This window comes from Poecilia latipinna, unplaced genomic scaffold (assembly GCF_001443285.1).
Source record: "Poecilia latipinna isolate Pla-1442-1.1 unplaced genomic scaffold, P_latipinna-1.0 Scaffold1499, whole genome shotgun sequence".
In the NCBI taxonomy this organism is placed as follows: Eukaryota; Metazoa; Chordata; class Actinopteri; order Cyprinodontiformes; family Poeciliidae; genus Poecilia; species Poecilia latipinna.
Window position 1 is genome coordinate 80,504 of NW_015114115.1, and position 23,393 is coordinate 103,896.

The 23,393-nt window shown below is 41.9% G+C and overlaps 3 protein-coding genes across 11 annotated transcripts in view; 1 reads left to right on the forward strand and 2 right to left on the reverse strand.

The window, feature by feature from the left end:
* prr5a (proline rich 5a (renal)) overlaps positions 1 to 330 on the reverse strand; it is a 14,694-nt gene extending 14,364 nt beyond the window's left edge. Inside the window, exon 1 of the mRNA XM_015057907.1 lies at positions 115 to 330. The gene's annotated coding sequence lies outside the window, so the exon portion shown is untranslated. The remainder of the gene's footprint in view (positions 1 to 114) is intronic.
* Positions 194 to 8,319, forward strand: rad52 (RAD52 homolog, DNA repair protein). 2 transcript variants are annotated; one of them, XM_015057909.1, is made up of 12 exons: positions 194 to 274; positions 2,555 to 2,615; positions 3,642 to 3,743; positions 3,851 to 3,944; positions 4,081 to 4,148; positions 4,480 to 4,598; positions 4,683 to 4,758; positions 4,829 to 5,055; positions 5,165 to 5,358; positions 6,043 to 6,117; positions 6,463 to 6,669; positions 6,738 to 8,319. In XM_015057909.1, exons 2-12 carry the CDS (start codon positions 2,565 to 2,567, stop codon positions 6,797 to 6,799), a joined length of 1,275 nt encoding a protein of 424 aa, XP_014913395.1. In that variant the 5' UTR covers positions 194 to 274; positions 2,555 to 2,564; the 3' UTR covers positions 6,800 to 8,319. The 2 variants fall into 2 exon arrangements, with proteins under 2 accessions (XP_014913395.1, XP_014913394.1); XM_015057908.1 differs by lacking the exon at positions 194 to 274 and adding an exon at positions 1,660 to 1,859.
* A 376-nt stretch (positions 8,320 to 8,695) lies between these two features.
* wnk1a (WNK lysine deficient protein kinase 1a) overlaps positions 8,696 to 23,393 on the reverse strand; it is a 31,181-nt gene continuing 16,483 nt past the window's right edge. For 3 of the 8 annotated variants that reach the window (XM_015057897.1, XM_015057898.1, XM_015057896.1), the window contains exons 5-29: positions 23,166 to 23,323; positions 22,244 to 22,332; positions 21,922 to 22,141; positions 21,612 to 21,713; positions 19,947 to 20,337; positions 19,712 to 19,857; positions 19,337 to 19,408; positions 18,947 to 18,982; positions 18,344 to 18,403; positions 17,806 to 17,904; positions 16,518 to 16,597; positions 16,099 to 16,261; positions 15,897 to 16,013; positions 15,625 to 15,738; positions 15,491 to 15,536; positions 14,694 to 14,837; positions 13,761 to 14,617; positions 13,596 to 13,670; positions 13,163 to 13,276; positions 12,769 to 13,078; positions 11,513 to 11,684; positions 11,242 to 11,426; positions 11,024 to 11,161; positions 10,736 to 10,947; positions 9,437 to 9,823 (exon numbers count right to left, since the gene is read on the reverse strand). In XM_015057897.1, the coding sequence (XP_014913383.1) occupies positions 9,437 to 9,823; positions 10,736 to 10,947; positions 11,024 to 11,161; positions 11,242 to 11,426; positions 11,513 to 11,684; positions 12,769 to 13,078; positions 13,163 to 13,276; positions 13,596 to 13,670; positions 13,761 to 14,617; positions 14,694 to 14,837; positions 15,491 to 15,536; positions 15,625 to 15,738; positions 15,897 to 16,013; positions 16,099 to 16,261; positions 16,518 to 16,597; positions 17,806 to 17,904; positions 18,344 to 18,403; positions 18,947 to 18,982; positions 19,337 to 19,408; positions 19,712 to 19,857; positions 19,947 to 20,337; positions 21,612 to 21,713; positions 21,922 to 22,141; positions 22,244 to 22,332; positions 23,166 to 23,323 (4,487 nt within the window). Of the gene's footprint in view, positions 9,824 to 10,735; positions 10,948 to 11,023; positions 11,162 to 11,241; positions 11,427 to 11,512; positions 11,685 to 12,768; positions 13,079 to 13,162; positions 13,277 to 13,595; positions 13,671 to 13,760; positions 14,618 to 14,693; positions 14,838 to 15,490; positions 15,537 to 15,624; positions 15,739 to 15,896; positions 16,014 to 16,098; positions 16,262 to 16,517; positions 16,598 to 17,805; positions 17,905 to 18,343; positions 18,404 to 18,946; positions 18,983 to 19,336; positions 19,409 to 19,711; positions 19,858 to 19,946; positions 20,338 to 21,611; positions 21,714 to 21,921; positions 22,142 to 22,243; positions 22,333 to 23,165; positions 23,324 to 23,393 lie in introns of all 8 variants that reach the window. The other 5 variants (XM_015057902.1, XM_015057899.1, XM_015057900.1 and 2 more) reach the window with 5 other exon arrangements.

The window sequence follows — 23,393 nt, forward strand, 5'->3', positions numbered from 1 at the left end:
TGTGTGTGTGTGTGTGTGTGTGTGTGTGTGTGTGTGTGTGTGTGTGTGTGTGTGTGTGTGTGTGTGTGTGTGAAATGCGCCCCCAGCCCGCCCACAGCAGCAGCCTGCGCTCACCGTTCCTGATCCCGTCGTGTCGCACCCGGTGGGATGAAGCGGTCATGTAGAGCCGAGAGGAAGCGTCTTCTGTCCGGGACTCATCAGCGGGAGGCTCCTCTAGCTGCACCACGCCGGATTGCGCAGCCCCACGGGCGGGCGTCAGGGTGCAGGACGAAAGGTCCGACCGACTTCTCATTCATGAGGCAGGAACCGCCGCTCGCTCTCTGGCTGCGGCTCGCCCCCGCTTTGTTTTGACGAGATGCAAAAAAAAAAAAAAAAAAAAAAGGAAAAAACCTCTTGCCGGTTCAAGGAATGCACGTGAACGCGCGCTGTGGTTATTTGTTATTATTATAGCTGTATGCAAGCGAGGGAAACCGCAGAGCTTCACCGCCAGAAACATGCAGTTCTTCTCTGTTACACGCGGGATAGTTTATTGCCAGTTCATTGATGGAAGCAATAATAAGCAAAACAGGAAAGAGCAGTGGACATAGTGGCATATGTACAGATAGTGGCGCAAGAAAAAGAACTGCATGTGCCACATTGCCTCTTATTAGCACGAAAAATAAGATTTCAATCAAACACACATTATCTGCACTGGCTTTAAAAACAATGCTGCGGAGCAAGCAGGTCTTTGTCACTTGCCAGTGCAAACACATTCATAAATAAAAAAAAAAAAAAAAAAAAAAAAAACATGTACAGTAAAAAGTGAAAAATGTATCTTCAGTTATGGAAAATTCGCATTTGCACGACTTTAGATTGACACCAAATCATAAAACTATAGAGCTATGTGGTTATAAAAGTGAAAAGCGCCTTGCAAAAATGTTTCCACACATTGAGCTTGCTCACTTTTTGGCACATTTAAACCACAAACTTCGATGTATCTTTTTTGAGGGGAAAATAATCATAGAAAAACTCAAAATACAATTGGGGAGTGGAAGAGAAATAATACAGATCTTTTAGGATGGGTTAAATGCAAACATCTAAAAAGTGCAACATGAATTTGTAGAAAGTGGGAAAAAATGCCCAATTCTTATTTGCGGAATAACTGCATCTCTGTCATCTGCGAAAAGCAATTTTTAAGTCCTTACTCGGATTCTTACTGGATTTAAGACAAGATTTGACCATTCTGAAATATGACGTTTTAGTTTAAATCTTATTAAGCTGTACAGGTGGAAAATAGCTGATATTATGAGACATAAGGGGCACTGAAACATCATAATGACCAAAAGAACAATAAATGATGAAAAAAACGCAAATTTATTTTTCGTATTGCGCTTGTATATTTTCCAATAAGTAAAATTATTTATGGGTTTGAAACTTTTAAAGTATCTGCCTGATTTTTATTGGACATTTTCTGGTTTATCATGCGCCTCCTCTTGCTTAAATTTCCCCTGTAGAATAAAGACAAGAGATTATGACACAAAACTTCAAGTTCACCTCGAAATTTTCTCTACCAATTCTCCCTGCCCTTCCTTCCTATATTATCAGTTGCAGTCTAAATGTGTCTAAATAAAATCATTAAGTAAGTTACTTAATGATTTAACTATTTCTTTTAAATTATAAATTTTTAAACAATTCCTCGTAGCCGTGGGCTTGTTGACACTTTCCTTTCCGATAGTCATGAAAGCAGCATGAAGAAGCTCCTCCCCCGGTAGAGCGAGCGGGAAGTTCACACGGTTGCTACTTTGAAAACGTAGGCTGCTTATTTCTTAAATATTTCTGTGGATTTTTATCATAAAAATAGCTTAGAGGAGCTTAAAGAGGTGAGTTATACTTACATGTTTTGTAGTTATTCATAGTCGAACCTGGGTACAAACCGTATTAGCAAGTAGAGGGGAAGATTGACAGTTTTTCCTAAAAGTATTCAACATTTAAAAGACTTTTCACTAAATATTTTTATGTTATGAATAATTTAGGAGTTTTAAATAAGCTACTTGACACAATAGAAAGAGCTGCTGGGTTGTGCTACGTGTGTATGTACATCTATGGAAGTCCAAAAGGGTCACAATTCAACAACAACAAAAAAGTCATCAAATGGTTGACATTTACGTCAAATTCACAGTAAATGGAAATATAATGTTTCATAAGTAGAATATTAACAAAACATTTGGAACTTTTCTAGTATTTATTTAAACTAAAGTAAATATAGTAAGTTACCCAAAAGTAAATGGGAGAGGCTAAAATGATGGAGTTGAGATGAGTGGAATATCAAGAAGTTACAACAATTTTAATCATTTCATGGCAGACTGCACCAATTGAACAATTAAATAACTCAATAAATTCAGGGTGAAGATATCATACAGTGAGTTTATATTTTAATTAATAAATCTTGTGTTTATGTGTAACTATTGGCAAATTTTAGTACAATCATTTATTTATTTCCCATTTAATTTTACTTGTGACATAATTATTTATACTGTAAATTCATTTTTGCACTTTGGGCATTTAATAATTTTAGGACTACAGCTATGAGCACGGAGGAGAAGAGTGTCCATGCATCATCCAGGAGCTTTGGACAAGTAAGCAGAGAGAAGCGCCATTTTTATGTTCTATTATATTTATTAAGGACAATAAAGAATAAATTAAACAAACTTAATTCATTATTAAGGTAAAAGAAAGTTACTTGGTTTGACAGATGTGTGGCTTGAATGAAATTATGCGTTTGGATATTTATTTTACGCTGCAAAGAATCTTTGTTCAAAAAAATACTGAGTTTATTTACATTTTATGTGACATGACCTGTCTTTGATTTGCTCCACTGTTAAACTCCACTACTTGAGTTTATCCGTTTATCCTTCATTACTGAATGCATTAAAAATGTTTTGAATGATTGAACAAAGCATGAAAACTGGTACTTTTTTCATGTTTACAATTGAAGTAAAGGTACCAAAGATCAAACCTGCTCCTTAGTTAACATCTCCTTAGTGTTGGATAATCCAGTCTTAATCTGACTGGAGTTATAGGATTTAAAACAGAGTTGATCTAAGCTAGGCAAGCTACCAAAACAGCTGCAAAATGGTCCAATAACTCACTCTGCATATCACAGGCTGATTTCCATATTGTGTTGTTTCATGACATATGGAAAGGACTGATGAGATTCAAAGAGTTTCAAGGTTAATATTTCATAACCACAACTCCAAAAAGGCTTAAAAGATTACAACAAAAATAAAGAAAGAAAGAAATCATCAGGAAAAGACAGAATAGTGTATTGAAGTTCTGCAATAACTAAGGTTAGAGAAAAACAAAGTTTGACTGCATTGTCTATTTCAACTGAATGGAAAAATATGAGTTTCTGAAACAATAATGTACAATAATTACAGCTTTCTTCACCACACTCCTGAATTGGAAGCACTGTGTTGTTTAAATTGGTTTATAATCTTAAACTTACTGAGATTTATTAGAACAAGAAACAAATCAAAAGTTAAATGACATTTAATTCTTTAAATTGTCAAGTACCTAATCTGTAACATGCTGTAAACTGACTGATTATCTTTGCCGCGTCCTCTCTCATCATAAATGTTGTCTGTACCTCTGCCTCTGGTCAGTGCACCTACACGGCGGAGGAGTACCGGGCCGTGCAGAACGCTCTGCAGCAGCGGCTGGGACCCGAGTTCATCAGCACCAGAATGGCTGGAGGAGGACAAAAGGCAACACTCTGTGTTTCTTCAAAGCCGTGACGAGCGTTTTAAAGACTTCCTGAAACAAACCGCCTCTGGGGTTTGAGCTAAACGAACCTTTTTCCTGTTTTGGACAGGTCTGCTACATTGAAGGACATCGCGTCATCAGCCTGGCCAATGAGATGTTTGGATACAATGGATGGTCTCACTCCATTTCCCAGCAAAATGTCGGTAAGAAGTGCTTGTGGAGTCAACTGCCAAAGACGTGTTACTTGTCAAATGCCAATAGTTTGTGAGTAATAAAGTAATATACAAGGATTTTTAACTTAAGAAGTAATCATAAAAACAAGTTTTCCTTTGTTTCCAGACTTTGTGGACCTCATCAATGGGAAGTTTTATGTTGGAGTCAGTGCGTTTGTCAAAGTGCAGCTGAAGGTTGGACAATCACCGGACATTCACAAACTCTTCATTAATGACTGCTTGTAGTATTTCTCTGTCTTGTTACATTAAAATCACAAAATCCAATGCATTTTATTGGGATTTTTATTTGACAGAGCACCACAAAGTAGTGCATAACTGTAAAGGAATGCTTGGTTTTCCTGATTGAAATGTGAAAAGCGAGGGGGTGCTGTTGTAGTGAGATCCTGAAATAAGCAAAACTTGTAAAGCCAAACGGCAAGAAACAAAGCATAATTTTCCTTCCACTTCTTAAATACCCATGTCATCGATGTGAATTTGTGGAATGGACCGATTTGTTTCCTTCCAGGACGGGTCGTTTCATGAGGATGTGGGGTACGGAGTCAGCGAGGGTCTGAGGTCTAAAGCTCTGTCTCTGGAAAAGGCGAGAAAGGAAGCCGTGACAGACGGCATGAAGAGAGCTCTGAAGTAATGAAGAGTTTTCATGTTTGTCTTTCTTAAATTTGCTTGGACTGGTGCAGAAAAATTAACGTCTTTATTCGTCATGTGGAGATGTTTTGGCAACGCTCTCGGAAACTGCATCCTGGACAAGGAATACCTCCTTGCCATTAACAAGATTCCCAAACAGGTGAGGAATAACTAAGGAAGCTTGAACCTTTGTGTCGATGTTTCTGCAGTCACCGCTTCTCTCTGCACAGCCTCGTCCGGATCTGGACCCGGCACAGACGAAGCGCTCCGAGGGTCAGCCGTCCATAGAGAAGGCCCGCTTCTGCAGTCTGGTCAGAGATCAAAACCCAGTGAGTGCGACAAAACCTGCCAGGATGCCACTGGAGCCCAGAGTCCTCAATCAGAACCAATCAGAGGACCACCGGTCCAGTTCAGCTGGCTCTGCCCCCGACATAAAGACAGAAAACGTCCTCTCCAGGTGAACACACCGTGCTTCGCGGGGCGATCTTATTCCGTCATCTCTGCTTTAAAAAAAAAAAAAAAAGAAAGAAAAAAGCACCTCTTACCGTTGCCTTCGTCCTCTAAAGGTCAGCCGCCTCGGACGTTGCCGACGCCGTCATGTCCGGCCCAAACGCGGACCCCAAACATCTGAGAAAGCTGCGGCAGCAGCAGCTGCAGCAGAAGTTCAGGAGGGAAATGGAGGCCAAGCAGCTGCAGCAGAAACTGCAACAAGCAAAGACTGAGGAGGCGGAGGTCGCGATGGGACGGAGATCCACGGGAGGTAGAGATCCAGCCAGAGAAAATATGATTCACACAGTTTAGTGAACCCTTTAATTTTTTCTGTATTGTAGCATAGAAAAGATTAAACGTGTTTGAGTTTGAAGTACTTAACAAAAAGTACATTTTAGAGGTGAATCGCATCTAAGACTGTCGCAATAAGCAATAAAACAATTAATAGCATGATAAATTAAAATGATCTCAACAATTCTTTTGTGTTTACACACACCTGTTTTAACTATCCTTGTTTTATTTAATTTGAATATTTAAAATGTTTCCCAGTTCCACTGTTACATGTTCTTTTGGAAGATGCTCTCGCATTAATGTACCATTATTATGTTAGTTGAAAATTGTCTGCAATGGTAATCATTTCTGGGACAATTTGTCATTGAGCAAAATTGCGAAATTTGTTATGGTGACAGACCTAACCACATCCATGTTGAGGAAAAATGTGCAGTACTAGCATTATTGAAGATGATGTAATGATGATTATGTTAAATGATTGTGAAAACATCCGCTTGACAAATCTGATTCCACTAAAGCATGATTGGTTGCTTCACATAAAAAATTTAAAACATTGTGAGGTTGTCAATAAGAAAGTTATTTTCAACTATTCTTAGTTCATATTTTACATGTCAAGATTTGATCTCCAGTTTTTTTTTGTTTTTTTTTTTCCCCTGCTCCTCAGGTGAGGACGGTGCGTCTGCGTTTAGCGACAACACAACATCCGGAAACCAGTCAGCCGGCAGGAACACATGTACAGGTAAGATTATTCAAACGGGGCATAAATAGTCTAAAGGACTTAAAATCCTTCTCAGGTGTGATTACAGTGAAAGTTATCGCAATTAGCTTTTTTTTTTCACCAGTTTTCAATTAGAAAAGAAGCGTAGATCTTACAGAGCAGGTTTCATGTGAAGGGCCAATCGGCGTTAGATGGTATGGATCCATTAAAGTCTAAAATGTGGACAGTAATTAGTTACAAGTAGAAGGTTTACATGGGGCTAATATTGGATCGTTCTGAAAACTCAGCTGGATCAATCAGAACTTTAATCCATCGCCTCGGGTGCAGTTGCTGAGGTTTCCTCCTCCCGTCTCGCTGTGTCTGCAGACGACCCAGAACTCTGGGATTTCACTTTGGATGGGATCGAGGAGCTGGACGTTCTCGCAGGCGCGTCTTCTCCCAGAGGGAGCATTCCCAGAACGCCGGGGAGTCACCAGATGCAGACGAGAAGCAAAACGCCTCAGAGAGCGTCGACCAGAAGCCCGAACACTCACTCCAGAGCGCAGCACAACAATCAGTACCAGGGGAGACCAGGTAGATGATCTCAGAGTTTCTGAGCCTCTGGCTGAAGTTTTTATTTTAACTTCTTCTCTGATTTCCAGGTGAGGCTTTCAGTCCATACAGACAAGAACAGCAGCTGAAGAAACGCCGGCTGGACACATGACACTTTACTCTGCGCTTAGATTAAAACCTTTGTTTTATTTATTTTCAACATACTCGTGTTCCTCTTGCACAGCATTACTGCTATGTTACAATGTTTGCAGAAAACCTCTTCTGCTCTTAAAAGTGTTTTAAATAGAAAAATCTGAATAAAATGTTTAAATCTTTTGAGGAGACCCTGTAAACAGACAAATGGCACGGACATTGTTTGTATTTGATATTTTTATTTGTTTTTACATTTTGTACAATGTGGAAAAATGTACACAAAACAGACACAGAATCACAGGAAGTCAGGAGGGATCGGATGCAAGTGGAACTGTGAGCCGGGGCCTTTAACAGGACGGAGGGGTTCTGGGAATTGTGTGATCGCACATGGATGTTAACCTTTGTGAGCTTGTGTTGTGCAGTGGTCAAGTTGTGAAATGGTCGTTTGTTTATAGGAATAAACACCCAGTAAAGCTAGCATGCTGATAACCTGTTGCTGAGGTTGCGCCTGTGATATTGACGACTGTCAGGAAAAGCAAACGAGTAAAAGAAATACTTATTCCGTTATCAAAAACGTCGAAGTTAACACTTCATCAGCATGCAAATGTTTCCAACACCCCTCGCTCCCCTATAAAACTTTAAACATTGCATATTCTGCATTGCAGGAAGTCATTTTTTTCTCTAGAGAAGTTAAACAATTCGATCTACAAGCAGGCGAAAGAGTCACAACAACAGCATGGCACTGCTGCGAGGTGGTGAGGCAGCAGCTGAGTCAGCAGGAGGACTTTTGAACCTTTGTACAGCCCACTCTCCACTTAAAACACGTGCTTCTATAAAGTTGTTTAGTAATAAATTCACAAAGAAAATGTCAGCAAAACAAAACAAAAATCCATGTTCCCACGAGTCAAGTAGAAATACACAGCTGATTACACAACCAACACAAACGTAAATGTAGAGAGAAAAGAAACGGCACATTTCAACTGTGTTCTTGGTTCTGTGTCTGTTTCAGCGTTGCATGCTCTGAACTGACCGTGTCGAGTGGCTTTTAACTTTTCGTACTGGTTTAAGCTGCAGGGGGCTGGATGAATCTGGAACCGATTATTAGTGAGGATGCAAGGCACTAAAGTGTTCCTCGTGTTTACGGCTTAGAGTGCATGTGCATTAAGAGTGGTGATGACGGAGTATTATGTGAAAGCCTCACTTTAGCATATTTACAAGAACGACAACAAAAAATAGAAAATGGGCGCAGGGCGGTCTTAGAAGAGCTTAATAAAACAGCAGGTTCACTCCTGCACGGTGAGAACGATATTAACTGCAACCACCCTGCAATTGCACTTTTTAATATTTCTTTACATGTTGTTTAACAACCTTTTAATAATAATTACAGTGAAACAACATCAAAATCTGATGGCTGAATACAGGTCCATAAAGAACGTTTGTTGTATTAAATATACGCTTACAAAAACAGATCAGAGGAAAAAAAAAAAAAAAAAGCCCAGACACTTTGGGATGTGAGAGGTCACAGTTAAATGTTATGGGTACAAATATCTTGTGGGACAAGACTTTGCGGTAAACCCATGTATTTGTGTACTTTGCGCCACCTGTCCACACAACAGAAAACTTCTTTAAATACTATCCCGATAATATTCATTTGGATACGATATGCGTGTTATCAGCAAATCATAACTTGGCTGAAGTCAAAGAAGTGATTTGATGTTTGGGTGGGGTTAACTCCTGCAGCCGCCGCCTTGTCAGTTAAACTAGTGGTGATCAACACCAGGACGATGTTCTCACAGGTGAATCTGGATGATCGAAAACTCAAACCACAAAGACAGAGACAGGAATTTGTCAAATATAGAATCATAACCCTATGGACTGATCTCTATGTACAAGGTCAATGTTTCGATGCGTTTGGGGATTAAGGCCACGGTTATAAGGGACTGTATCTACTTCACCATTATTGCATTTTACTCAGTAGTCTCTGGGATCCATCTGTACTGCAGCCCTGTCACTTCTCCTCCCTGACTTACCAAGTCCTTCCTCTAACCCTACAGAGTCACTCCACTTCTTATTTCACACTTTCTGTACACTCACTCTCTCCTCCCCACTTGCCAAACAACTTTACTCCCCACCACCGTGTGGACCGGCTCCACCGTTCTTCAGTCCCAGCCCGTTCTAAAGTCCAGATCAATAAGGATGAGTGTCCCAGTCCCTCCTAAAGGAATGACGATGTTGCAGCATCTTGTTTTCAAGACACCTGTGGCTGCTTTTGGTTACGCCTTCGGTGTGCGGTGCTTCTGCGGACACCGCCGCCTCACTCGTCACAGCTTGCTTCCACAGCTAACGGCAGGCTAAGAGTGACGCGCTTTGTGCTGTGGAGGTGTATTGCACTCTCCCACCAGTTGTCAGACAGACTGAAATCTACCTGAGAGGACTCGAACCACACCGGTCAACTCTTCAACAGAAATAATACACAATGTTAAAAAGATGAAATTAAAAAAAAAAACAAAAAAAAAAAAAAAAAGCACAACACAAAGCCAGCTAACCAGCAAAATGCAAAGAGAGGCGGTGGTTCTGGGGTCAATGACTACCTGACCTCTGACCTCTCTGCTCTGTTTGGCCCTTTGTCTCAACCTGGAGCAGGGCCCGGACTGGGCTACGTAGGCCTTGGACTGGTCCCTCCGTGGCTGACCGTGGCCTGGCTGGTCTGACCTGTTCCCAAGTGGTAGCCCTGGTGCATGGACACCGAGCCCGAGGTGGGGGGCTGGTACTGCTTTAGTGGCTGAGAGGGGTTGTGCATGCCGACCTGGCAGCTGCCTGTGGGTCCGGCCCACGCAGAAGCACTGTAGGAGGCTGGAGCATAGCCGAAACCCTGGGTGACTGGCCCCAGGGAGCCTTTCCTCTGCACCATAGGGGCCGCGGGATTGGCCGGGTTGGGCAGGTGGGTGCTGGTGGTGGTTGTGCAGTTGGAGGTTGAGTGATGGGTCGGACCCAGCTGTCCCGGCGCCGAAAATTTACGGCCCATATTCGCAGGAGGGATGATCTGTGTAGCAACGAGAAGGGAAAGATTTGTTGAAATTAGGGGCTGAAACAACTAAGCAAATATTTAAATAATTGTTAACTGATTCAGAATTTGATTAATCATTAACGAGAGTCTACAGACAATCTGCTGACAGAACACAGAGCAGTAATTAAGCCAAAACTGTGCAAAACAAATTTGTATTTAAGATAAAAACCGTCCTTGCAAATCTTTTCTACCCACTTTTGCTTTCATCTGCTTCAAATTCTGCTCAAGCTCCTATTACACAACTTTCACTATCCAATTATTAATCAGTTAACCCAAAAATTAAATTCATCAAAAGTCTGAACTTTTCATATGTTGATGTTAGAAGTGTTTTTTAGCCGCAAATGCATCGTTTGGTACAAACCATCAAGTGGAAGCTAAATCTGGTTTACTGGCCCTGGATGTTGAAGCTAGTCTGAGAGGGTCAAAGGTTACATCCAATCTGTGCATGTAAAAACAACGCGAACCCCTTAAGGCGTCTGACCTGTTTATGTGAAAGTGTCACATTTGGATCTGGTGCTTATTTACAAAGAAACCAATAATTGCTAACACAAGAAATAGAGGGCAGGTAACGTGTCACTAATTCCAGTGGAAAACATGTTTTAAGATAAGAGCATGTTAACCACATGGTGTTATAAAAACAGCTACAATGTTTCTGAAATACAATTCAAACAAACCGACCTTTAATTGTTTACTTTTTAAAACTGGAGCTTTTTGAAGATGGTGAAGTCTAGTTTGGCCTCAGCTGATCTCTAACCAGCCGCTAGCTTCAGCCTCCAGGACCAACTGAGATTTATTTACCACATGTAAGATATTAATTAGCTCCTTATATTGGACAGCTGTCCTTTTAAATAAAAACCTTTACACTATAGAAATGAACTGAAGGCTTACATCCAGCCCCAGAGTTGCCGAGGATCCGGTCTTGGGCCCTTTCTTAGCATCTCTGGCAAAGTTATCCACCAGCTGGTGCATGTCATCAGAAAAGGTGCTCTTGGTCTTCTGGGTTTGCGATGTGGACGGAGCCGCTCCACCCATTTGGGACAGAGAGTTGGAGTTGTTCTGGCCGAGGCTCGACCCATTGGAGGAGCTGGTTCCACTTGATCCTGCACATATATTTCATGCAGATGAGCTGCGAACTGGAGAAACATTTCAGTTCCTGGTCGATGATATTAAGCGTACCAGTGGAAGAACTACTGAGGCTCGGCAGCGATGGAGACGATGTGAGTGGTTGTACAGATGAGCTAGCGGCTCCGTCTGCAGCTTCGGTTGCAGACGGTAAACTCTGCTTCAGAGGTGACTCTGACCCGTGACTCTGACCTGAGCGTCAAAACACGAGGATTAAATGTTTAGGCGTCATGTTTTATTGGAAACCGAGATGATCGGCCGCCTGTCCTGACCTGAATGACTGGGACTGGGCTGTCCGCTGCTGCGAGATCTGTGGCTTTTGCGTCTTCGCCGACCTCCGCCCAGAGCCACAGCAGGGGAGACGACAGACGGAGGCGGAGCTTTCCCCATTTTGGAGTACAGCGCCTCTATTTCCTCTTTCTGACGACTCTGGAGGAGCTGAATCTCCTTCATGTGTCTGCAAGAGCAGACAGAAGACATTAGGTTATCTTTTTTGAACTGACATGATGTAAAATCTCAACATTAAGTAAATGTTTGACGCACTTTTCTCTGAGGCGACTGATTTCTTTTTGAAGGGCTTCATCCTCCGTTTCAGAGTCCCCCTCACTGGTTTCATGGAGCTGTGGGTTTGGAGGGTCAGAGGTCGATGACGACGGTCCGTTCGGCAAACCGCTGCCATGTTGTGAGCCGGAGTTTGCTACTGGAGCTGGCGTCACTGCAGAAAATCAAACAGTGAATATCATTCCTTCAAATGGAGTTTCACCTCATGATACAGAAACGTTTGTCATCACTGGGTCTGACGGATTCAGCAGAAACGTCACAACATCAGCTTGAGCTTTAAAATTTTTATGACAATCAGATGATCAGACACTAACAGGTCTGACTCAAGTCGCAAAAACAACAAAACAAATCCTTCAGACTAGACTTCAACTAACGCCCTAAAGACTAGAGACGTTTATGAAGGGTTTTTATCTCAGCCGGGATGTGAGTTGAACATCGTCATTTATTGGGGCAATCAATGTTGCCATGGTTTTAATCTCCGTCTGCTATGTTTCTTAGAGCATCAACGCCTATTCATATTTCCAAGAGGGTAGATATTAGACTTGATTGTTTTTCAAAGTGAAAGCAGATTTTTGCCAAGGCAACTGTAAGAATCCATAAATTTAAATGTAATTATTAAATGTTTATGTGTTAATTAAGGCGTAAGGGGAAACAATAAACGCTGGGATTCCATATAGCCGTGCAGCGCTAGACGTGACCTGCAGGTCGTGGATTTGATGAGAAAATGTTTGTTTCAACACGGTGCCAACTGTCAAGCAGAGTGGGATTGGAATCATGCTGCGGGCCCATTTCACTTCCACTTGTCCGCTGCTCAAACAGGAAGAAGTAACAATACGATTCACCTTAAATCGACAGCTAGATACACCAACATCTGCCTTTTTGAAGGGACTAACATTAAGCTTCTGGATCTAAATCCATCAACTATTTTTAGATAAAAGAGCGGTCAAACATTCAGCCAGAATTATGTCACAATGTTGATGATGGCTATGTTTTGACATAACGTATTTGCTCTGCAGCTAAAATACATTTTCCAAAAGATTAGTGGGTGTATGCATTTATTTGAGCCTGAATGTATAATATGTAGAAAAGACAACATCCATAATTTATATTTAATGCATCCAGCTCTTACTGGTTGGTTGTCGTAAACTGGATCAAACCCCCAAAAGAGAAGCAAGGGAACTTTAACATACCACTTTTATATAAGGTTTTTCAACACTTGTTTCAAACCTCCCACTTACCTGTGACTAAAAATCGTCCCACTTTCGAGGCGGCACTCGTTTCGGACGAGGCTTCGCTGCTTTTGGTCACCTGGAAGCGTCCGACGTTGGTGCTCTGAATGGCAGAGTCATTAGAGATCTCTGAGGCTTCACTGGGCCCCTTAGGCAGAGGGGACGACTGGTGGAGTGTGTTGTCTGGGCTTGAAGGCGCCGAGGACGACGAGGATGAGGACGACGAGGATGAGGACGACGAGGAAGTAGAGGATGGTGTGAGGGACGAAGAAGACACAATGGTGGACGGATCTGGAGCTCTATCGGCTGCGACAGAGACCTACGTAACAAGATGAACCGTGAGGTTTTTAAACGTTCAGCTGTTTAAAGTTAAACCTTGAATCTTAAATTTAACGAGACTCACTTTAAAGCGTCCCAGAGTGAAACCGGCCTCCGGAGGCTGGACGTCGTCGCCTCCCTGAGCGGTTTCAGGACTTGCAGCTCTCACTATCTGAGTATCTAAATTCCCCTGCACTGACTGCGGGTTCACACACAGAGAAAACAACACAGACAATAAAAACAGACCCAGATGTGAAGTCAGGTTACCACAGCAAATTATAAAGATAAAATAAATCCTGACTAAACAAAGCCAATTCTTTTAATAATCTGCTAAAGGCAACAAATGGTTAAAACATTAAACTTGAGCTTTATCTGGACGCAGGTGTTTTTTTTTTTTTTACCAGAATACTTCAGATCGGATAATGAACCAGCGTAAGATTATTTTCTGGAATGGGACGGATTAGGTAAGGAGAATCTTTGATTTCTGTATCTAGTGGTGATACTGCAGAGAAACGCACCTGGTTTGGTCCAGGAAACGGGTGTACAGGTTCAGATGGAGATGTAGCAGCTTGCTCAAGATCAGTAGGTAAAGTCTAAAATGGTAAAAAGGAATCTGGTCAAGAATCACTGCATCAGTAAAGATAGCTGTGGATTTATTTCTGAGAGCCGAGTTATTCACAAACCTGAGCCCGGAGCTTTGATGGAGGGGGCTGAGCCGACCCCCCTGGTGTGGTCGAGCCCTGAACGCTTTGTGCGCCTGAAGCGAGGGGAAGATTCGACGGAGGAACCAGGGCGGCTCCAGGAGGAGGAGAGGAAGTTCCGGTGGGAGGAGAGGAAGTCCCTGTGCCTGAACCGTGATCCACCGACACCGAGGAGGCGGAGAGCTGGTCCTTGAAAAGCGAACGGAGCTTCATATCGAGGGTTAGGATGTCATCCCTGCCGGCCGTCTTAGACTGGACCTCGGCTCCCTCAGGCTCCGCTGGGTGTGGCTGGGCCTGGCTCTGGCCGGGTACCGTCGTGGCAGGCGGGTGCTGAGAATGGATGGATGTAACAGCACTATTAAAGGCCTGCCGCTCTGAAACGGGGGCGGACGGACCGCCGGCAGCCATATTGCCTGGCTGTGACCCGGGTACCGCAGGTATGGACGTCTGGGTGGATGGAGGAGAAACGGTCGAGGACGAAGTCGGGATGCTGGTCGATGGCGGATGCTGTGGGTGAGCCGTCTCATGGGAAGACTGCGGCGATGGACTCGAGTCGTTGTTCACAGTCTGGGATGGAACGGGTGTTGGTAACGGCGACACTCTTCCTGTTGAGTGAGGAGGTGAAGACGCTGACGTGACAGGAACGGTGGTGGCAGCAGCCGCAGCTTCAGGAGGGGACTGGGTTCTGTTAGAGACATCGGAGGACAGAGAAGGGGCCGACTCTTTATCAGTCGGAGCCGAGTCGAGGGTGCTGCTTCTGTCCAATCGAGCCTGTCTGAGTTGACTGAACGCGTTCTGAAGAACCCCAGACGGAGCAGACAGCGAGAGGCCCAAAGGAGCTGCAGAACAAAGCAGAACCTTAACGCCTGAAATTATAAGCTGGCATTAAACGGCGGACAAAACTAACGTTCTTACCAGAGCAAAAGTCGTCTCCGACGGATGTATTAGCAGACGAAGCTCCAAAGAACTGATCTTTCAGACGCGACTCTGGGACCGGGCTCACTATGAACCTCCGTCCTGTTGAATGAACCACCTGAGTGGTGGTGCTGGGGGAGATGCCTAATGAAAATCATGGTGCATCAAATCAGTGTGTGCCAAGACTTTTAGTTTCCACACACGCAGCTTCAGCTTTTTACAATGTCCCGTCTCATTTCAGGTCAATGCAGGTAGAATGAAAACACTACACCAGTCTGTCAGTAAAGCTGTGTGTCCATCAAAATCCACAGCTTGTCAGTGTGCAGAAAATCAGCATTTTGTAGCCATTATGCTGAAACAAGCTTCAGCCATCAGTCAGTCAGTAAAAACACCAAAGACAAAGTCAAAAAGTGGAGAAGTCTGAAGGAATCCAGAACAGTTGCTGGTTATAATTTTAGTAAAAATCAAACTGATTAAAAACATGTGGACTCAATTCTGCTGCTTGTATAGTGGATGTGCTACATGTTTATGAATGAGCGGTCACTAAATTTAGGTCACAATTTAAAGATACTGCACTAAGTTTAAGTACCTTTCTTTTTTTAAAAAAAATAAATGTAATTGAATTATAAAATGTGGACGATGACCCACATTATATTTATCACTTTGCTCCAGAATTAAACTTGCATGAATTTTGCATGATTTTATACATGTTCATGTCAGGCAGATACTTTTGTTCCTAAAAGGATAAAACTGTGTGAAAATTAAACACTCTAATAATACTGATTTTGTGCGTTTACCTGGTACCATGGGAACAGTCAGCTCAGGTTTTTGTTGATGGCTCATCTGCATAGAGACAATGTATTCAGAAACATCCTCAGGTTTAGCAAGCAGGAGTGAAATCTCTTCATTCATATGGCTAACAAAGCCGCACCTGTGGGAAGCCATCTTTAATGCTCTCTCCCTTCTCGTCGGCCATTTCTATGACCTCCCGGACCTGCTCGATGAACGACTCGCGCTCACTCTCCAAGATGAACTCGCTTTCAACCTAAATGAAAAGAAGACATATTTAGACTCTGTCAGATCTCACAGTTCTTTTAAAACGTGCCTTATAGAGGTTGGAAAAAACAAAATCATCAAAACTGCATGCTCAGTGAATGGTAAACGGTTCAACATAAATGGCATTTACTAGTAAATCAACTTTACCATTATGTGGGCGATTTCCTCAGGGTTATCCCCATCTAGATCAAATCTGAAGGTCACCATCTTCCTGTTGTGAGTTTCCAGTTGGCACTCTGCGACTCGATCTCCCACATTAGAAATCTGCAGCAGATTTCAGGTAAAACTGATTGGTGACAAATAAACGCGGGAGCAGAAAGAACTCAGTACTGGCAGGATAACTTCATACACTGAGAACATTTAGCTTGGCCTTTGCGGTCTTCTCATGGCGAGAGCGGCTGCGGACAGATCGCCGCTGGTGACGCTTCATGGTGCGGCCCTCGTGGCGACCCCCAGACGTAGAACCGCCATCGTTGCCGTCACTTAGACCTGAAGCTGCGTCTGACAGGCAGCTGGAGGAGACAAGTTCAGGCGAAAGACGATGAGCAGACTCCCAGATACTGGGAGATTTTGTGGCGTGTTTTGGTGACGGTGCAAATTAAAAGTGACAGCATTTGGATTCAATCATATTTTGAGCATTTGTTGATGCTCTTATGAAACAAAAAGTGAAAAAGAATAACCCAACATTCTCAAGCAAACCATCAGTTTTTGTGGTTTGCAAACATAAATTAGAGCGTATATGCAAGAAGAAGAAAAACAACGTCATACCTGTCAACAGATGGCGGCACTAAAGCAGAAGAACTCGCAGGTTGTTCTACTGGTGCTGAGAGAGGAAGACTCACAGAACCCTAAAACACACATTTAAACAAACTCATGACTAAATCTTAACTATTATACTGGTAACGATTACCAGAAATCTTACCAGTGAACCTTTCAGATCACTTAAAAACAGCACAGCTTAGCATTTCTAAACAAAAAAATCTAATAAATTATCTTTGAACGAGAACATCAGATGAACTACAGTAATTATTACTTTCATCCATATTTTACTGTTTGATATTTGATTGGTTTGACAAATCATGAATATGTTTTATTTACTTCCATTAAAATGAAATTAAGATTTTAATTAGGATCCTTTTCAACGTGATTTCTTTGGTTCCTTACACGTCATTTCTTGTTTTATTTTAAAGCACTTTTTGTTTTTCAACTTCAATAAAGTGTCATAGAAATATAATTCTACTTACTAAATATTATTTTCTTGAATTACGTTTTACAATTTTAGATTTCATCGTAAAAAAATTTTATTTTACGTCTCGTTATGATTAAAGTACATTTTCTGGAGTTTCATAATTGTAGGGTTTTTAAAAGACACTTCTGTCTCTGATGTCTCCTCGCTATAATTACGACACCTCAGTTCTACAGTTTCCATAACGATTACAATCCATTTTTTAAAATCTAGTATAGAAATACATTTATCAAAGTCATCCACCAGATGGCGCTATGTTAAAGAATGAAAAATAAGTGGACAGTCATAGCCAGCCCACTTCAGAAACCAATTACTGCTGTGCAACAATTTTCATTTCCCTCTGAATCCGTCTTCATCTCTGCTGAGCTTAGATGGAAACCATTTCCACATATAGGTTACTTTCATTTGGTTCCACACTTTTTTTTTAATATTAGTTAAGCACCACTGTATTACTCTTAAAACAATTAATGATAGAATAAATACAGATTCCACATTCATCAGTTTAAAGTATAATTTCAAACCACAGCCTTTTAGGTCAAATCTAACACTAACTGATACAGCTAGCTGCAGATTTCATTGGTTTGTGTTGGTTTAAATCCAGATAACACCATGCAGGAACACATTTAATAGACTGATAAGGCAACACAACGAAAACTATTCCTATAAATGCATGAAATACCTGCCCCGTGGTGCAGGTATTTTTGCCCCAGGAATGACTACATAGTCTAAGGAGCCATGCCAAGGAGAAGTGAAAGAAATGCTTGACAGCAAATTCAACCACCCACACAAGTTTAGTGCTCTGAAAAGTACCTGCAAAACAGAGAGGCATGAAGCCTGATAGAGGAAGTATAGGTGCTCTGCGTTGATTGGTGGAGACATGATAGGAGGACTTGGATCATTCCCCCAAGGCTAAAAGCCATGCAAGAATAAGCAGCATGCAGAGGGAAAGAGTGGAAGAAAGCAATGGCACAAAACACAGTAAGAGTTGTGTGTTCATGGAAAACAGATAGAAACTTTAAACAATCCAAAGAAAAGTAGACAGAAAAACGCTCATGCAGTCACTGTCAAGCAAACCAGTAGGAAGTCTGAATAAAATGTATATACTGCAGCCAAATGTGTGCTGTATTCCCTGCATACAAGAGGAAACTTTTCGATGTTTGAGACCAAAATCAAAACATTAATTTCACTCATTATGTACGTATGTTAGTTTACTAATGACTACTATATATATATATATATATATATATATATATATATATATATATATACACACACACATTTTAAAAACAGGTTGAAGCAAGATTTAAAATGCATGTAAAGCATAAGCAGGAGAGGTTTTGTGGGTCACCTGCGGCTGCTGAGCTCCACTCGGAGTTTGGGCCAGTGTGCTGCTGCTCTCCAACTGTGGCTGGAAAGAAACATAACAGGAGACAGGGGGCGTCAAGGCTTGATGAGAGAGAATAAAAACATACTAAAGGAAATGTACATCAAAGACCAGGAGCAAAAAAAAAAAAAAAAAAAGACATCTGGACAGGAACGCCATTAAAAGACAAGCTGGGAGAATGCAGCAATACAGGTATTTAGGGCACCTTGTGAAGGCCTGGTTGCTCACTAATCTACAGTACATCTGTCAGAGATTTCCTCTGCGCTCTTTTAAAGTCACATGCACTTACCTGTTGGATAACATTGCTACACAATTCACCTATGATTCATATATCCGACACTAGGGTCAGGGGGTTGCTAAGCGAAAAACAAAGTATCTTCTTTGCAGGTTTTTTATTATTTATTTTGAAGTAGAAAACACTTTGTACCGCTACAACTACTACAGTAGACAGCTACAGGAGTCTACAGATTAGTACGAACGTGTTCCTTTAGTTTCCCTGAGCATGTTACTCTTTAGACTGAGGACGTATTAAAAGGCTGTAGCAGGACAAAGGTGCATTTTATCTACCTGAGGGGGAGGCGATGGTTGGTAGTAAACTCCGTACTATAAAAAACAAACAAACAAAAGCACAAGGTAAGAGTGGCAGACTGAAGATGGAAGTCAAGTTAATGGAGGGGGAGAGAAACCGGATAGGATAGTTATGATCCTGCTGCCTAAACCAGCACTTCAAGCAGGGAATGTGGATTCTGTAAATCGACAACCACTAAACAAATTAGCTTTTGCTTTGAAAGGCTGAGTTCAGACAAAGAGGGGTGTGTCCAGAAAATTTCTCCAAGCTATTATCCTATAAACAATAGATCTGACCAAAGCAAAACTCTGTGAAAAACAAACAAACAACGGTTTCAGATTTCACAATTACTCTGCAAAGTCATAATGATGTGATATCCGATATTATACCTGTGGAGGCGTCACTGAAGCCGACGAGTTGGTGGGCGCACTAGGAACCACTTCAGGCTGACCGGCTTGCACCTGTGGTGGAAAAAGATACCATGCAGATTACAGCCAACTGGCTATTTTTATAAAAGAGCAATATATATGTTGCATATTCAAACAAGTTATGCCTCATTTCTTATCTACATTCATAAAATCATGACCAGTATATTTGGTCATGCCTCAGACAAGGAGCCTTCTTTTTTAAAAGAGATTTATTAAACCTATTAAATTTTTGTGACTAGCGTTTGCCAACAGGTCCTACAGACACAAAAACGCCTGCAACTCTTCTGAAGATAAAGCAAGAGTTTAAGAAGGAGAATCTTTCTGGTATTTTCTCACCGTTGACATCGATTCATTTTGCATCTGAGAACATGACGCCTGCGGCTGAAGATGCTGATTTGGAGAAGTGTAGGATACTTTAGGCTGAGGAGGCAGGGCCTCAGGAAGGGCAGAGGAACCAGGTAATCTGTCTGCCAGGTCCCGAGCTGGACAAGAGACAAAACGGTGAACTGGTTGGTAACCACAAACCTTTAGGAATCTGATCATTATGGTCTCTCAGATTGAGTAATTATACCTCCTGCAGTCTGTTGTAGATGTTGGTCCGGCTCAGACTCTTCAGACTCTGGCTGGATGCCACTGACACTCTGTCCCTGAATGGGAACTTGGACTTGTCCACTCGACTGGGGAACATATACTGGCTGGGGAACTCCCTGGGACATCCCGGTGACATTTGTCGACTGAGCAGTACCGTAGTTCGAGCTCTGAATACTCTGCTGCGATGCTGGCTGGCCGCTAATCTGTGTGCTGTGCTGGGTAGGCTGGGGCGCAACATAGGCTGCAGGCTGCGGCACCGGCTGTGACTGAGACACCTCCAGACCCGACTGCTGGCCTACTTGCTGTTGTGGCGGCAAAGAGTGGCTCTGCACTTCCTCTTCAAGCCGTTTCTTCTCCTGATCTTCTCTGACCTTTAGGAAAATTCACCAAATACTGAGTGAATATTCATTAAAAAACAAAAAGACTCCCTTCATGCTGACAGAAACGAGAACCAGTTGCACATTTACACCCTTATGAAAGTACACCATAAACATTTGTTAGCATTTCGTTCACTGAAACCACACACTTCAATGCATTTTATTATTTTGATTACATATGACTAATGCATAATAGCACATAATTATAGAGATTTTAACCTACTTTTCTTTGAAACATTCCTGAAAGCTGAAAGCTCAGCTTCAGTGTAAACCATTTTTAGATGTGAATTTTTAATCTTGCCCTGATTTCTTAAATGAGATTAGGTCTGGACTCTTGTACTGTAATACTTTCATGCATTGATGATGCTCCAACTGAACATTTTGCTGATGGAAGGTGAAGCTCTGCTCGTTTTGCACCGATTAACGGGTTTTGTTTTAGCACTGACCTGTGTGTAGCTCCACTCCCATAAATTTGGGCCAGCTTTGTTGTTCTAGCAACAAGCATTCCCAAATCATCACACTGCCACCACAACCCTTTATGGTTGAGTCAGTGTATTCACGCTTAGGTGCACAGTTAGTGTTCTGCTACACAGAGTGTGTAGAATGAAGGATTAAAAAAAGTTTAATCTACTCCTCTGGTTGTCCTACATGGCGTTTGGAAGACTGCAAACAAGATTTCTTGTGGCTTTTTCTTTTCACCAGATTAATGAAACATCAACAGATTTTTCCACCTGACCTGTGAATCTCTGCAGCTCCTTGTATGTTACAACTAGTTATTGGGAGATTTATTTGATTAATTCTCTCGTAGCCTGGCTTCAGCTTAGAGGTCTTTGAGGGTTTGTTGTTGTTCTATACTCTGTCTGAACAGAGCTTAGTAAGATGTTTTATTACCAAATCCTCCTTTAAACTATTTTATCCCTGTCTGACAGGTTGCTTAGTCTTCTTGATGCTGTTTGTTTACTCTCTTTGCGAATTAGGTCAAATCTCAAGGCAACTGGTGGAACTGGATTTAATTTGGAGGCATCAGATTTCAGATTATTTGTAAGAAAAAGAAATAAGTGAAAACCATGTTTCCTTCTCTTTTCACTTCACAATATGTGCTGGTTTGACTTGGTTGTATTAGATAAAATCTCAAAATACATTGAAGTTAGTGGTTATGAGGTGCGAGTACTTTTCCTAGGTAGCGTTCTTTAATTCTGAGATTACTTCAAGAATTCAAGAATGTGCTTAAAGTAGATGAAAAACATCACAACGAGCTTGGGACACACCTGCTGCCTCTGTGCCCTCTTGCGAGAGATTAGAGACACCCTGTCCTTTATGGCCTTTGCCATGGTCTTATGGTCTCCTTCACAAACGTAACCAGATTCAACCTGCAGCAGGAAGATGAGATATTAAAGTCAGGAATCAAAACAGATTCTCAATTAGAAACATTTCCACACCCAGAACCTAACATGTCAGTGCGAGATGCCATCGTCTTTAAATGCAGTCAAGTATTTGCGATGTTGCCTTTACACACTGAGGCACAATGGAAACCAGTGAGCAACAAAGACAGCCCGGGTTAAAATACGTTCAATTTACCATTTCCTGAGCCACATCTTCTGGGACATCTTTGTTGAGGTCAAAAGAAAACTCTATAGCTTCGTTGTCTTTGTACTTCCCCTTCAGCTTCTTTATATCCTCAATTCTCAGCCACAGCTTGATTGCCTCCATCTCCCCATCATCCTCTTCAGCCAACTCCACACGTACGCCTGTATCCTCTTGGAAGAAGGCATGGTTTAGGAGATCTTTGATGGAGTACCTAAATGGACAAAAACCGGTGAGTAAATGAAAACCCCAAAGCTTTAGAAAAAAAGAAGAAAGGCATCTAGAATAAATATGGGGATTTTCTAAAGTTCGAGACCTCTCATCTTTGTTCTGACGTATGCAACCCTCAATGATTTCCTTCACCTCAGGAATGGCCACCTTGTCGAAGCTGCCCGGTTTCACCCCCTACAGAAAACACAGAACTCTAAATGAAAACTACTTTCTGCAGCTGGAATTTTTCAAGTCTAAATAAATTTTTGCATCTCGCTGGAATTTTTTCCGAAACCACAAAAACATTTATTTGAATTTTTGTATTGGGGTTGAGAAAGTGGAAAAAAAAAAAAAACACATCTAGCTTCCAAAGGTTTAGCATCCAAATAAAGCAAAATTACCCAGAAGGCATTTAGAGTAGGGGGGGGGACGTTAAAGAATATCAAGTGGTGGAAACAGAGGGGGTACAGACAGAGATGGCTGATGAGACGTGAAAAAAGAGATTACAGTAAAAAAAAAAGAAAAAAAAAGGAAAGTAACAGGTTTAACCTCCTTATGCGAGAAAAATGAATGACTCATAACTTACATTGCGTTCCAGCAGTTTTCCAACACAACCTGCATGAATAACACTAAAACTATGCAGTTCCCCGATGTAGCTTCTTCCGTTCAGGAAAGGATTTGATTACTAATTTTATCTTGTAGATAATCAGCACGGTTTCTTTGTGAACCATCTAATAACCTCAACGTCTCACCTCAATATTATAGTAAACCTAAAGCAGATATATCAACAGAAAACAGAAAGCAAAACAGGATGAAGTAAAAGGAAGGGGTTTTCTAGTGGGGGGGAGAAAAAAAAAAAGAAGCTAATTTCCCTCTTGGAAGATACCGGTCAATAGAAACAGAATATGAATTCAAAAATGCATAGGTGGGAATTAAAAATTACTCCAGAGACACAAGTCTTCGTGGCACAGAGGAGGAGGTGAAGGCATGGTAGAGACGTGATGTGCAGTGCTGACAAGACGACTTACGCTGGTAACTCTGCGGTAGATCTGTGCAGCGTTCTGGCACTCTGAGTACGGGTACTCGGAGGTGGCCATCTCCAACATGCACATTCCAAAGGCATAAACATCCACTGACTCGTCGTACTTCTCCTCATACATCTCAGGCGCCATGAACTCAGGGGTACCTTAAATCAAAACAACTATTCAGAACTCTCGAACTCCCTTACTGACTGTGTGGGCTTCTCATAACCCATT

Bases quoted from the DNA above. Each gene is read 5' to 3' on its own strand.
- rad52 (XM_015057909.1), top strand. From the start codon at position 2,565: ATGAGCACGGAGGAGAAGAGTGTCCATGCATCATCCAGGAGCTTTGGA. The intron at 4,149-4,479 runs GTTGGACAATCA...GTTTCCTTCCAG, and splicing joins TTGTCAAAGTGCAGCTGAAG to GACGGGTCGTTTCATGAGGA. The intron at 5,359-6,042 runs GTAGAGATCCAG...CCTGCTCCTCAG, and splicing joins GGGACGGAGATCCACGGGAG to GTGAGGACGGTGCGTCTGCG.